The sequence below is a fragment of the Mixophyes fleayi genome, chromosome 3, assembly GCF_038048845.1.
Source record: "Mixophyes fleayi isolate aMixFle1 chromosome 3, aMixFle1.hap1, whole genome shotgun sequence".
Lineage (NCBI taxonomy): Eukaryota > Metazoa > Chordata > Amphibia > Anura > Limnodynastidae > Mixophyes > Mixophyes fleayi.
Window position 1 is genome coordinate 102,970,108 of NC_134404.1, and position 15,926 is coordinate 102,986,033.

The following is a 15,926-nucleotide window of genomic DNA, read 5'->3' on the forward strand; positions in this document are numbered from 1 at the left end:
TGACATGCTTTAAGCGAATCTTTATGCGGTAAAGATAACAATCGTGATCATCAAGTTGACCCTCATGTGGGGTCTCACAACTAACCACAATCAGCAACATTGATACAACATAGTTTATTGACACATTTTCTCACTGAACTACATTGTACCAAGTTGGTGTTTTAATGTCAAAATTATTGGGATATGTATCTGAAAGTGGATATGCGACCCTAGTGTTTAAAAATTAATCAGGTTGCCACTGTCTATCTGGCACAGATGACAGTGAGTTTCAGTGATGGACTAAGTATTGGGTCATTCCAGTTCGAGTCACCTTTATGACTTACCTTTTCGAGTTATGCCAAGTGATCCCAACTACAGCATCAACTTGAGACTGGCCAACTGAGCTGCTGCTCCAATGTGTTTGAATTAGGAGAGGAAATTTCTGGAATCCACAGAGAGAAGCCATTGATCACTGTCTTTGAAAGACTAGACCTACATCACCAACCACACAAACAGGGGGTTACATTAATTCCCTTTCTTTAGTTTAATATTTTCAGTATATTGCTTTACTGGCTCTCATATATGTTTGATACCGATTTTATACATCATGTAGATGTTTTAGCATTTGCATTTTTACATTTATGCTAATTTGTAGGAATCTGCAAGATTATTGAGGCCTTTGATATTGTATCTACATAGTTGGCACCCAAACAAAAATACACCTGTTATAGAATATACCATTTATGTTACTTAATTCAAATTTCCAAACTTCAAAAATTTGTCCCCTATTATATAAAATAATAGATATACAGAAGATGATGTCTTCTGGAAATGTAATAGAAATCATAAGCCATTAGGTGTGTCACCTCTCACTTCCTATTTTATTAGATAGCTACCCTAGAGCTTTACCAGCTGCATCAAACAGCTTATACAGCTCATGGCTATTTTATCTTTGCTGGAGACCGAACAACTTAACAAGCTCAAAAAGTCAACAGAGAGGATATCAAACATATGCAAATGTTTGTTAGAAATAATATGAGTACAGTTTAGTTAAAATAAATATGGTGCAAATAGTAGCATCTGTATTTTATTGGCATTTATGCAGACATTGTTTTTTTACACTCGGGCTGAGGATAGATCGATGTGCAGCTGTGTTGTACTTTAATTTAATGTCATTAAACCGGTTGCAAATTTTAATGAGAATAATGAATGCACAAACAGTGTTTATCTTCCTTATAATCACATAATATTAACTGTTACTAATATATATGACCTATTGTATGACAAAATACTTGTTTCCATTGTATTATCTTTATTAAAGCAATTCATTTTATTTTGTTGCCCATCATAGAGCAGATGTATCATGATGAACAAATATAAAAATCTTTTTAAAGAAGCAAGGGTAGGAGAGAACATTAATCTGCATCATAAGCAAGATGCATTATCCGTAAACAAGCAATATGACCTATGGCAGCGCTGTTCAGGCACACACATACAGAATCATGTGCATATGTTATAGCAAAGTGTTTATGAACCAAATATTAATAAAAAGCAATAATTTCAAACAATAGTCTGTGGATGCGGTAAGTAATGTTGGGTATAGATAAGTCTTGGAGGGGTGCATATGTCTTGCGGGCTGCCAGCTCTACAGCATTGAACCATGTCATACTATACATCTGTGATTCTCAAACCTATACTTAGGCGTCACCAACAGTTCACTAGAGCACATGTAGATTAAAGAAACTCCAATATTTAAGGTGAAATCTATACAAATTCATAAGAAAAGGCAATTATATTTTTCTTAATTATACAGAATGAGTGGAGCAGGAAGTAATCCCGAATTATTAATTAATAAATTTTGTAAATTCCATGGATCAAGTATGGAACCCTATGCCATACCTTAGTAATGCTATAAAACTAGTATGCTCATGAGAATGTATCATATTCTTGCCTTTTAATTTAGGAAAGTGTTCAATGAGAGAAGTTTCAGTGAAAGCAATACACATCTGGGTATGAGGGACACATCATACAAAGCTTGATATGTTTCAAATTGAAATTTTATTGCTACAAGGATAATGTACAGTATTGTGCTTTTCTATGGTCAAGAAATATCTCATTACTCCCATTATCAGTGGACCTCATTTATGATGCACACTCAATATACTACAGCTTAGTTTAGCCTAATTTACATGTTAAATCAACCATGAGAGTGACAGGACATCAAAGGTTATATTTACTAAACTGCGAGTTTGGCCAAGTGGAGATGTTGCCTATAGCAAGCAATCGAATTCTAGCTTTCATTTATTTAGTACATTCTACAAAATGAAAGCTAGAATCTGATTGGTTGCTATAGTCAAAATCTCCTTTTTTTCAAACCCGCAGTTTAGTAAATATACCCCCAGGACTATCTTTATTACATGTGGTACTTCTGTAGGTTTGAAGCGTTGTATTATATTGGACATAATGATCTTAAAAATGTTATTTTCCGCAGCACTGTAACTGGAAGAAGCAAGATGTGTCCCAATAAAACTATACAATGAAACCAAATACCAAATCAAGTTCTTTTATAGAATGAAAATGACCATGTGTACCTCACCAAAAAAATAAAACCCCTAAAAATGTGCCCTCTCCACCCCTTTATCTAATTTCAATAATCTGGCTTCCTAAAATTAATTCTTATTTTGTACTGCTTTACAAAACTGCACACACTAGTGTGCTTTCTCTGTACTTTGCAGCTATTGCCCTCATTGCACTGCAATCTTACCATTGGCCAATGAAACTTTTGCTCCTCCACAAATTTCGCTACCTTGCTCTTTAAGTCTATGTACTTTATAAGAGGTGCACATTCACAAATCAAGGAGCATGGGAGTGCCAAAAAAGATGTTTTGCTTGACCAATTTGCACTTAATAAATGAGGTCCACTGTATTTTAAGATAGAGGGCAATTTTTTTCTGTTTTATAAATATTTGCACCACTACTTAAGATAAGTGAAATAAATAACACATGAAACATTTACAGTTAAACTTTATTAAGGGCCACATACAAAGAATGTTTGTAACACAGTAATCATATTTTCTATAACTACCACCCAACCATAACACAGATCTTAGAAGTAGCAAAATAGATTCTGGGGTATGTTTGTGGGGTTAAACTAAATGTGTAAAACTAGCACAGGATGGAATCATGGTTATATTGATCTAAAGCAGCAAAATGGGTAAAGATGGGTAAATTTGCCATGATTCAAATGGTCCAATTTTATTAAAATATATTATTTATTCATGTTCTTACAAAATAAAAGCTAGTAACTTTAGCGAGCCTCATTGGTATTTTCATACGCCGTTTTTTTCTTCCAAAACAAACCTGAGAGTTTCCAACATTTCTATTAGTTCAAAATGTTGTAGAGTGAAATGAAATTCAGTAAAAGTTTGTACAACTGTCAGTTTCGTACAAAATCCCAATCTGTTCCAAACTCAACCTAAATCTAAATCAGACACAAATCATTTTTAACATGACAATTAGCAGGATTAGCCATATAACATGTGTGGATTCTGGGTGTTTCAAACAAGCATGGATCAATACAAACAAAATATTACAACATAACGAGATACTTAGTAATTGGTTATAACAAGATACTTAGTAATTGGTAATCTGCAACGAGACCAAAACAGGTTAAAACATCTTTAGTTTTCCTTTAAGTGAGCATTACGTTAAATAATGCATATCATTGCACAATATTATATCTATATTTATTTATTTAGCTATATGCAGCCTTATAAAATTTGCACACCCTATATGCAAATCTGACTTTCTTGCTCTAAAAGCAGAAGTGTCAACTAGGAAGGTCTCTTCTCGCTCACAAAAAAAAGCATATTACCCACAGTCTGCAAAGGTGTATGAGGTACTGTCCAGCCATATTGCGAAGCAGGAGAGAACATCAATAGTCCCATCAGACACCCATAGATCATGTTTTTAAATATTCTCAGATTGACTATATATATGTTAATGATATGTTTTACATCTTGTATTTATTTATAAGACATAAACATTCAGGCTGTCAATGGGCATTATAGGGTCTTTACTTGGATATTAAAGAATTATTTTTTCTTTCTCCTAATGGACCATTCTTATGGTCAAGCCTGTAATAATTCTTGTTCACTCGCAATGAAAATAAAGAATTTAAAAAAAAAAAAAGAATTATTAACCCTTTTTTTCTAAAAACAAAATATCATTGTATATAAATAGGCTCTTTAGATCTAAATGTGTGATTCTATCCTAATACACAAAGCTTTTTATAGTTGCTGTGCCATAATTTCAATACAAACACCAGTGCTCTTCATAACTGAGTACACAACTTTATAAAACATATTAAAATATAAAGAATAATGTTTAATACCTCCCAGAAAAAAATGAATATGTTGCTTAACTGTTCTATTTAATTTACATAATACTTATGTTAGGCAAACTTTAAATGACTACCAGTATGTTTGTACCTACTAATTATAATATGGTCATTCTTTAAAGGGTAAAGCTATTAATTAGAGACCAGCGCAGCTCTCTTTCTTACTGCTGTAATCATTAAATTGATTTTTCCAGTCCATCATGTAATTGTTCCAGCGATGGAATTCAGCCTTCCACTGTTGTTCTACTTCATCAATATTTCCTGGAAAAAAAATTTGCAATGGGTGTATTAATCTAAATTTGAATCTATGTGTTTACATTAATTGAAAAAGAATGAGTGTTAGGGACATTGTTTTCTAGAAATGCAGCAACACTGGATGGTCAAGTAAATGAAAACAGTTATTCTTAAACTGTCTTTTTTCGTGTAGGAACTTGTCGTTTTCCTGATCTTACCCATGTTATTTCTTCTCCTCAAACGCAGCTATTGAATTTGTCATTTGTACTCCTGTACAGGTTTTACAATAGACCTTTGCCCTTGTCTTATATGTTGATTTGTCATCTTATTACAGCAAAGTAATTCATGCAATTTATTTATACATACAGGGCCTGATTTTGAATTAGGAGCAAAGCAAAGAAAAGGAACAAATTTGCACCTTGGCAAAACCATGTTGCATTAGAGGGGGAAGGAAATCTAAAATGTAGGTAAAAATGTCATAGATCAACTTTAATTTCAATATAAAAATGAAGCTATCAAGTATTTGTGTGCTACATGAACAAACAGCCAATATTTTCCTTGCATTCAAAAATATAAGTCAATTTGTGCCCTTTGTGTTGTAACATGGTTTGTCCAGGTGCAAATTTGCTCCTTTTCTTTTCTTTGCTCCTAACTCAAAATCAGGCCCACAGTACATAGTCTAGAGCAGTGACATAAAAATAGTGCCATATTACATAATCTAAGCAAATTGTTTTTAAATTGACACTTTAGCAATCCTCTTGGAAGTTTACATTTAAATTTAAGAAATAATATACATTAATAAAAATTTGTATTCCAAGCCACACATCTCTTTAGATACATGCGACTTGGAACAGTACACAAAATGTATACAATCATCATCTTTAGGGGGAAAAGCAGCTGTAACAGATAGGCCTCCTAGAGGTGATTCTGCGACTTTTTGTCATTCAGTATAGTGAGTAAGGAGAATTAAAATGCCCTTTCATAGTGGGGGGGAGATTCATCTCACTGAGCCAAAATTTTTCTACTGCGCATGTACAGACTTAAATCTGACTCTACATGACCCCATGTAACTGCAACATCTACTGTGATTTTGATTTGCAAGCTTTCTATTCAACCCTTTAAAAGTTTAAAATGCATTTGCATATACGATATGTCCTGTTTAAAAATATGAACATTTGATTATGAACATGTCTTGAATTTGATTGGTTCCTACATTACAGTCCTAGTAATGCAGCAGCTGGTGACTGGGAGAATCCTTTTAAAAATGAAATAATAATTATAATAATATTAATAGTAATAATAATAATATTAATAATAATAACAATAATAATAACAATAGTAAATATTTTTGATAAAAAATTTTAACCTTCATATTTATGCCCTTGAAGCATTTTATATATTTTTTTACTTAGTGGGGAACATAAGTTTAATATTATTTGACTATTTTTTTTTAAAATGTGATCACTGGGAATTTAATCTAAATAGTTCAGTGTTCCAGTAAACCTCAAATCTCAGACTTAGTATGCGCACCAATTTATCACTCCATGGAGCTAGGTAGTGCTGTTAATTTTGAAGAGCAGGTAATACATATTTTATATATTATTTGATTTTACAATAAAAATAGCATTGGTTTATTCTGATTGCAAATTATGAACAAGATTGCAATTAGTACTATGAGAGAATGTTATGTACTCCAGTTTGCATGTACTTCTAATTAACATTCCACGTAGATCCATATGTTATTTTTAATATGAATAATGTCCTATTTGTTAATATACATTAATTGACTGAGCTATGTATATACAACCCCGTATTGGTTTGGGAACCATTAGACTCCAGAGGAAGTGATTGGGGAATCACAAAATGATTCACGTACTGTTGTTGGTATCCGGAGCTGCTTTGTAGGAGTTGGATAAGGAATTTAATGAACAGAAGGAACGCTGTACATCTTCCTCAACCCTGTCTCTATGAGGCTCTGTGCCGATTAAAATCATTTGCATTTAAGAGTCATAATGATGCACTCTTCATAATTGTATTAATTGTTGTTACGCTATGTGCTTTTTTAATATTTATATGTAATAAAAGATTTAAAGATTATATATTCTGAGGGTTGGGTTAATCTTGACAAGGGTCCATTTGATATATAAAGATCTATGGATAGATGACAGTCTAAGTTAAATTACACTAGTTTCTCACCAAATCATAGGGGAGTAGTAAATTTCTATAGTAGCACTGAAACATAGAGCAATATACATTCTGTTTTGACTTGGACCATTAGAAATAGAATTGTAAAGTCATTTGTAAAAATAAAACTATTAGCTAACAATATAAAATTATTTCCTACACCAAAATATCGGATATGGGCAAACCGGCTTGAATATGGTAGAACTGGCTTGAACACGACCAAAGCTGTTTTATTTTCTCAAATTCAAAAATCAATAAAACATTTCTGAAATTCCAATGAATTTTCGCATTTTGAACTGGTTCATCCTATCAGTTTAATAAACAATACATAGCCTGTTCCAGCAAGGACTAAATAATATTTAACTGGCAACAGAAATCTGAAAAGTATGAAACAAATATTGGTAAATAAAACAAAAATAGGGCTATAAAAGAGGAAGCAATCATAGTAATGTTGAATATTGTCATTTTATCCTATATTAATACATTACATTTCTTTTAGCTTACAAACTGTAAATTAAAACTTTAGTAATAAGAATAATGGGATATTATCTAGATATAGCATTTAATGTAGCAAATGTCTATGATTTGGGGCTTGCATCCTTTTCTGCATCTCCATGGGCATTTACTGTAATAAAATAACTCTTGATAATAACACCTGTGACAATAAAAACATAAACATCATTAAACATATGTCTTCATACATAATTGATTTGGTTAATGACTTCATAGAAATTCAATCCAATGTAGCACTATAATTCCATGGAGGAATACACATCCTGAAAGGCAGTAGAAGGACACACAGTGTGATATATTATTGCCACCTGTTTACTTTCTTAGTGATAAGGTCACACAAATCAAATCATAAGTCATGCATCTTATTAACACTGACCTTATCAATCTTTGTGAAATGACTACCTTAGACAGAAATGAGGCTGCTACTAATAAAGGAAGATTAGTGTGTTCGGTTCTATCTCAAATTAAAATAAACGGCCTTTGTACAGGGTTTATTGCAAAACTTTAAATATATAATGTTACATAAAGAATAGTAAGGTAACAGATCATTGCACAAATATTTGCCAATTGAAATGAAATACTTAAAGGTTTGCGTACCTTGGATGAACTTAGATATTTCATGTTCAATTTTTCCTTGGCAACAATTTTTTTTTTAACAATGATTTTTTATAGGATATTAGATTTACTATGAAATAGGAACTCCTTGCTGACTACAATTAACCTTGTAACCTACAAAGGGGTATGCTCTCTTTTTTTCTTAATACTGAATCCCAAAAGGATGATTTCACTTCTCATCAATTACAATTTCCAATGCTATCAGTGCCATTTATAGTAGATCAACAAGTTAATAAGATTAGTATTGTGCTGTAAAGGAATAATTCATAAAGTAATTTTTAAAGCAATATGGGAAGGGATTATAAACCACTATAACCTTCTGTGAGAGAATGGACATAATCAGGCTTGTTATTTCCCAGCAGATAACCTGAAGTATAGGATTGAGTGGTCAGCTATTGTTCTTAAACATGGCCAGGTGTGATGTTTTATTCTGGGTCAGTCACATCCTGTAAAGACACTAAGGACAGGAAGTTGGGAGCAGCTGGAACCCCTCTGACATCACAAATGACGATAATGGATTAAAACAGGGAGGGACTGGCTATCACCCACCATCACCACAGAATTAATAACATCAAGATCCCATTGTTCTCCCCTAGGACTGAGTCACGCATTGTGGCATGAAAACAGCAAGGGGGATCTCAGTTGAAACATCACCACTCTTTGGACAGCACCTCTTTGAACTTTACCAATTCAGGAGAGACCTTTTTCTTAAGACCTGTGGAAAACCCTGCATGAAGGGATTCCTAGCATGGGAAATTTTGGCCCTTTTTAAAAATGCCTACAGAAGAGGCTTGGGGTGTGTGCCATTATCGCTTCTAAAAGCTACTGGCATTGGACTTGCAAACTTACTGGCTTTGCTGAACAGTAACTCCATAAGACTCCTCTGGTCCTACTCCTTCATATCACATCTGAATGTGGCATTAGTCACGGACAGTGTGGGCAGTACTGGAAGTCTAGCGGTAAACTGGTGTTTATTGGGACCTGTTAGTCTGGTTTATATTTTTTTATGTTTTACCCTTTTGCTGGTTTAGAGAACTTGCATTAGACAACTCTCCAATAAAGATATTGTTGTTTCTTTCTCTGTCTCCTATCTGCGTGACTTGACCCAGAAGTCCCAGGGTATCCTGTGTGAGTTTAGGCTCTAATACCCTAGGCCTTCACACCTTCTTTGTGAGGTCTTCGTTTATAGCAGCCCCCTTTTCAAGGAACACAATATGTTCCAAAACTACCATTGGAGTGGCAGGTGCCATGCACTGGGGCCCATGGAGTTAATGGGGACCGCTGCATGGCAGATGCAGAGGGTCAGGGGCCCCGGTTCCCTCCTCCCTGCCTCCCTGCACTGGGGCCCACAGCTCGCTAGTTCTGCCTCTGATGCTGTTCTATATTGGTGCTGCATTTCTTTTGTGGATTCAAATGGTCCTGTTTTTCTTCAGCAAGGTGAATACACAAACCAAACAAGAACTGATCAGGATTGCACTTCAGTTAAACATTGCTTAAATTCTTTTTGTTTACCAAATGTGTATATAGAATTGAAAGTCTATCTCTTTAACAGGATTTCAATTGAGACCTCATAGACATGTGCACCTTAAGTGCAGTGTAATCATTAGATTATTAGATATTATTATACATTATATGTATATTATGTACAGATAGAAATCATATAATTAGTCACATTGTGGTTGAGGCCTTCTTTCTGTCAGGAATGCTGCTGCATTGCTCTTCTCCACTTTAATCTTTACATGTGCATACCTCCCAACATTTAGTGTCCTAAAAGCGGGACAAATTAAGACACGCCCTCGTTCAGTCCAACCTCTGCACCACCTATCTCCATGGTAACACCACAGAGTTCTGACTTGTGTATAGCAGGGGTCGCTCTTGTGTTCTGCGCATGCGCTGTATGAGGACTGGACGTCACAGTAAGTCAGTTTTTAAGTTGCATACCTCCCAACTATCCAGATTCCAGTGGGACAGTCCCACTGAAGCTAGGACTGTTCCACTGGAATCGGGACAGTTGGGAGGTATGCATATGGAGTACTTAGATATTAGTCCAAAAAATCCAAAAGGAGATGAAATGGGCAGTATAAAAGAAATCAAAATTAAATAGCTAAAAAAAGGAATGCAAATATTACAACGTAATATCTTTTATTGTTTGCTAGATAAACTCACTCTCAGGGCCTGAGTCATTAAGGCAAAAAAGGAGTAAATGTTCTCTGGGACAAACCATGTTTCAATGCAAGGGGTGGAAATAAGTTTATTGTTTTGCAGATAAGTTAAATATTGGCTGTTTTTTCTTCTAGCACACAAATACTTAATTACTTTATTATTAAAATGAAATTTAATGTTGATCTAGGACATGCCCTACCCCAACTATAACTCTGTCCCCACATTTTAAATTTACCTCCCCCTCCAATGCAACATGGTATTGCCCAGGTGCAAATTATACTCCTTTTTTATGCTTTACTCTCCTTAATGACTCAGGCCCTCAGAGTGTATCTAACTTTTGTCTGTAAGATGAGTTTGCATACAGGACATTTCCACCCTACCTCAACATCATCTGCTGACACAAACAGGTAATTTGTCAAACAATATATCGAACAAGTGATAAAAATTGTTTGATTCCCAAGCACGACCCTTTTGTATAAAAAGTCCACAATTATAACATTATAAATTATTATACATACATTGAACAATTTAAAATTTCATTACAATTAATATTTGTGAACCAATTGCCTTTTGTGGTATTTGTATTGATATTTTAGATTCTAACCCATTTAAGTTCAAGTCCAAAAATGTACTTTCTTAGATGCCAGTGTTTATTTTATACAGACCAAGGCAAAGTTTCACAGTACATGGTTAACTTCAATCTACTTATTTTGCACCATAACATATCTTTCTGTTTCAAAATATTTTTTTGTATTTCGGCTTTGATCAATACAATAAAGAATGGACTTTTATTAAGTGAAAAGACAACAGTCTAGTCATTACATAAGTCATTGTGACAAGATACATTTCCAGTTACTGGAGTCAGTTCATAAAAGGTAAAGTTCAGTTATTTTTGTCAACTGAGTATTCTCTCCAGATAGTTAGGTAAGAGCCAATTTTATAAGATATATATAAAGATATTAAATGCAATAATGGAGCTTAATACCATAACATCATTAAATAACGGTTGCTCATCTAGTCTTTGGACTTAGCAAACCTTTTAAAACGGTCATTTCATATTTCTCTACAAAATTAGGCGACCTTTAAAAAAATTAAAGTTCTAAAAATAAATTGCTGTGACAATACTCGCTCTCTTAAAGGTATGCCAAGTAATATGAAACTCATAATTGTTTTACATTTTGTTTCTTACCTGTTATTTGCAGGATTTTGGGATAAAATTTGTTCCAGAATCTGCACTGCTTGGCACGCATTTTCCGATCTGTCTTTAAGTCTTCTGTGTCTAACATAAGGTAATGTTGTTCATCGAGTGTGAAAGCTGGCCATCTGTTTTCCGGAGTCTGTGCCCCATTTGGATTGCTAAACGAGAGATATTTGAACATAACGACTGTTAATACATAGTCTGCTCATATTTTGTATTATGCTGTTTATATCAGCAACCCTTTTGTTACTCATCCATATTCAAAACACGCAACCAATGCTTGTAATATCACTCAGCATTAAAAGCTCAAAACATTGCACTGTTTTGTAGGCTTTATCAGTACACTGTGCAGACTACTATGGTATGTATTGTGCCTTATTTGTCAAGCTTAAAAATGCAGATAGACAAAACTGTGTTGGTTCAGATAGAAAATAACATTTTAGCTTTCAGAATGAAAATGCATGCCAAATAAATTGTTTTGGTTTACAACAAGAGAAAGATGGAAAGCACGACAAGTCAAATGCATACTAAGTCAGCTAAAATCCCTTAAGCGCCAAATAAAAGATTCTGTTGCTGACAACTTTTTTTAATGTTCTTTATATGCAGAACTTTAAAAAGCACAAGGTATTGAATAAAATGGCAAAAAGTAATAGTAGAATATCTCATTGCATGTCATGTATCATAAAAATCAGTAAATGCATCTCTTTTTACTCTAGGTATCGATGTAACAATATTCTGGTTCAAAAACATATGCAAGGCATGTATATCTTGTTGGATTATATCAGACATGCTAACATTTCTGATTGGAAAAATAAAGGCAAATGAGAAAACACCCCCAGATTACTAAAACACACCATAATTGCCCAAATCATGGCTCAATCATCCCCCAAATCTGTTTAGTGAGATACCCCTTTGATGTAAAGATCGGGACTGGTCACAGGTATGCTTGCATATGTCTCTACATATAGGGACTTCCCTAGTCGTTATGCTTCCTGAGGCAGCAATTGAATATATCTAATGTAAATTACTTTGTGATATGCCAATTGGTTCTGACAACATTCTATGAAAAGCCAATACTTTCAGATATGCAGCTCATTTTATATGTTGGTCTTTAAATCATTCAACTTTTACGTCTAGATTTAAAATTGGATATTGAAATGCATTTGGACTGGTTTGGATACAAAACTTCATAAACTGGGACATGGTGGAACAGTAGTTAGCATTGCTGCCTCACAGCATTGGAGTAATGGATTTGCTTCTGATTAGAGCCCTATCAGTGTGAAATTTGTATGCTTTCCCTGTGTTTGCATGGGTTTCTTCTGGGTGCTCTGGTTTCCTCACACAGTCTAAAAACATACTGGTAGGCTAATAGGCTTATGATAAAAATGGACCCTGAAGCCTCCTCAAGCCTTTGTGGACCCCTTTATAGGCAAGTTAGAAACTATCCAATGGGAGAATTCCCTTCTTCCTCTCTGCTCCTTCTTCACAACCTTGAAATTGCACATGGGCGCAAGTGCATGCATTTAAGTGTGCACTATAGATGGTGTCCCCATCATGAAATATTAAGTGTTGCCATGTCAAAAGTAAATTAGTATTGCCCTGCTGATATTATTGCCCCATAATAAAATAACATATTAATATTGCCCTCTTAGGAAAATTATATATTACTAATGCCCCTTAATAAATGTCTAAATTAATATCACCCTTTATTATATACATTAATTTTGCCTTCTTATTTAATAAATAATAATAGCCCACTCAATTAATATATCAGTGCTGTCTACCTTCTGTTCTCAAAGCCTAGCCACCACGCATTGCAGGCCTCTAAACCTCAGTTTCATAAAACCTGCGGTTTGGAACTAAAAATGGCGATTTGCAATGGTTGACAAATTGCAAAAAAACAGATTTTCGTAAATTTCCTGCTTGGTGTTTATCATATTTGGGTCTTTTGCAATTTGCTATTAAATAATAGAGGTATGAGGTGGCAAAAGATGCAGCAGTAAAATATATGTTCCTTATCACTGTTGACAGGTAGGTTCAAATTTAAGACGTAAACAAACTGTGATGGAATCCCTTTAGGGCTGTTCTTCATACAACAGGAGATATTAGTGCTGATATTGCTCTAGTTATTTCCTACCTAATTTGATTTTGCTCCATGGAGTCTGAAGACTCATAGGGACATCACTGCCACCAATATTTTTTATTTTTAAATGTATGTTTTCGTAGCTTTATTTCCTTTGATCTGTCCTATAATCTTCCACAGTGTAATCTAACTATAATCTTTTCTGTAATCTTCCACAAGCCCTTTGACTTCACCTTGTGGCCAACTAAGATATCCCATAATTGTAAAATTGAATGCTGGGTCGATTATGTGACCTAACATTACTTCAGTCCTTAAAACCCATATACTTATTCTGGGTGCAGGATACAGTACTGTAAAAAGTTATATGAAGCCACTTTCATTAATTCCCTAAATTTCCAGCAAACTCTGGCGTTCCAATTGTTAGTTCTGTGTACTTGACAGCCGTAAAGACAGGCAGAAAGGTAGAGAGTTTGCACAGGACTTAAAGACTGTAGGAGATGAAGCAAAGAGACCGAGCTACAGGTTTCACAGAGTACACTGCAATATTGACAGAAAGAAGCAAACCTTACAGACAGTTTAGTTACAAAAGCTGACAATCTATCAGGGATAGCTGCAATATAGCTAGATATAACTGCCAGCTTATCAGAGGGAAATGACAGTTTCAGTGGGCAGTCTGTCACATCCAGAAAATATAAGCTACCAAGGGTTAGATACAAGCTGCCAGAGTTGCAAGGGTAGCTCAGGCCCAGTCCAGAGAAGCAGAAAAAGTTTGTGTACTTGAGACGGAGGTACAGCCTTGCATTGCCCTACACTGCTGGGACTACTGCTCCCGTCATCCATTATTATATACATTTAATAGTGCTTGTTACCCAGGGGACTACTCTGCCCCTTTCCCATTGCACTTATTACACCTCCTCAAGAGATTTTTGTGTGTAATGAATCTCTAGGTTATCCTAGATCTGGGCCTGTTATCACCCACCTTGTCCTCCTCACAATAACACTAATATTGGGACTTAAGCTCTGATTATAATTGTCTTTTTTATCTTGCAAGTCAATTCTACTTGCAATAGTATTTCTTCAGAACTGCTACTATTTGCGCAATTATCTTTAAGGTGGTAATACAGTTTTTGTTGACTAGAATTTAAGCCCACCTATAGGCTTGTATGTACAATTGCCAGTTGTGTAAGCTTCTTCATTTTGACTATGTCTCCTATATCGAATTTCTTGATTCAGAGTGTGTATCAATAGATAATTTAATAATGTTACCCCTCTTCATTACTATGCAGCCCATGATCTTTGCAAAAAGTACTTGTATGACATGATACTGATACATGGTTTCATTATTAAACTTCAGAGCCGAGTACATTACCCTGCTTTATATTTATTTATACTGTCATGACCACATTGCATTCAACGTGCTTTAATTATGCTGCATTTAAAGTGTTTCTATAACATTATTTTATCTCATCTTCTATTGCATTGAAAATACTACTGTTATTTGCATTCAGGTATTGTAATATCTTATTGTCTTTAAACATTGATATTATGCACCGTTGATCAGTTAATATTCGTCTTTACATATTGTGTACCTTGTTATCATCTAATTATTATTTTAAAATGATATTACTCTGAACCTTTTTCACTATATTAAAGCTTAAGTTACTTCAGGTCTCAGGTCAAGGTTACAAGACCTTCCAATAAATGTATTAAGTAACTTACCGTGTGTGTGTGTGTGTATGTATGTGTGTGAGTGAATTTGCAGTCATATGCTTGTGGGGACATTGACCTGCTTACACACCAACACTGTGAAGACCTGATGCATAATGGGGACAAAATTGAGGTGCCCACAAAGCTTCCCAAGGCTAATCAATGCAGGGGACCTTGCTGATATGCTCATAATAAAAATATGGCATGTCCCTGCGAGTCACATTTGTCAGACCAAAAGTGTGTGTGTCCAATGTGGAGGGGAGAGTGTGTGTGCATCCCACCATCAGAGGTCAGTATACTGTCAAAATATCTAGCACAAGCAGGAAGAGGAAGTGACTGCAGCCTGCCGGTGCTTTATACACCAATCGGGTAAAGACACAGTCACATCTGTCTGCTGCTTAAGGTAAAGCGGGAACAGTGAAGCATGACAAAGCCCACCGGTAGCTCCGACTGTAGCCCGGAGATCAGTGAAGATGGGTATGCCCCTGATACCCTGATACTTCAGAAACCAGCGGTGATGCCCGTTGCCCACCAGTGCAGCAGAGTGCAGGTAACCAGAGATGAGTTCCATGTACAACCATTTTCGACCTTCTGCCAGCTGTGTTTTAAACACAGAGGGTTGGAGAGATGATGCAGTGTCTGTCCAAACGCTATCCAGAAACAGTGATGGCTCCAAGGCGTATAGCAAAAAGCAGTACTACCTGTACTGTGAGAAGCCCCTCTTAAACATTGCCCAGCACATGGAGCATGTTCACTGCAATGAGACTGAAGTAGCCTGGGCTTTGAAACTCCCCAAGCACTCGAAAGATGGTGCACGCAATTGGCAAAACTTCGCAATAGGGGCAACTTTG

The 15,926-nt window shown here is 35.2% G+C and overlaps 1 protein-coding gene across 2 annotated transcripts in view; it reads right to left on the reverse strand.

Annotated features, from left to right (window-relative positions):
• Positions 1-2,990: 2,990 nt before the first annotated feature.
• BCHE (butyrylcholinesterase) overlaps positions 2,991-15,926 on the reverse strand; it is a 60,318-nt gene continuing 47,382 nt past the window's right edge. The window contains exons 3-5 of one of the 2 annotated variants that reach the window (XR_012689587.1): positions 11,277-11,443; positions 4,182-4,639; positions 2,991-4,082 (exon numbers count right to left, since the gene is read on the reverse strand). Coding sequence is in view for 1 of the 2 variants with exons in the window: in XM_075202079.1 (XP_075058180.1) it covers positions 4,515-4,639; positions 11,277-11,443 (292 nt within the window). In the remaining variant the exon portion in view is untranslated. Of the gene's footprint in view, positions 4,640-11,276; positions 11,444-15,926 lie in introns of both variants that reach the window. The other variant, XM_075202079.1, reaches the window with a different exon arrangement.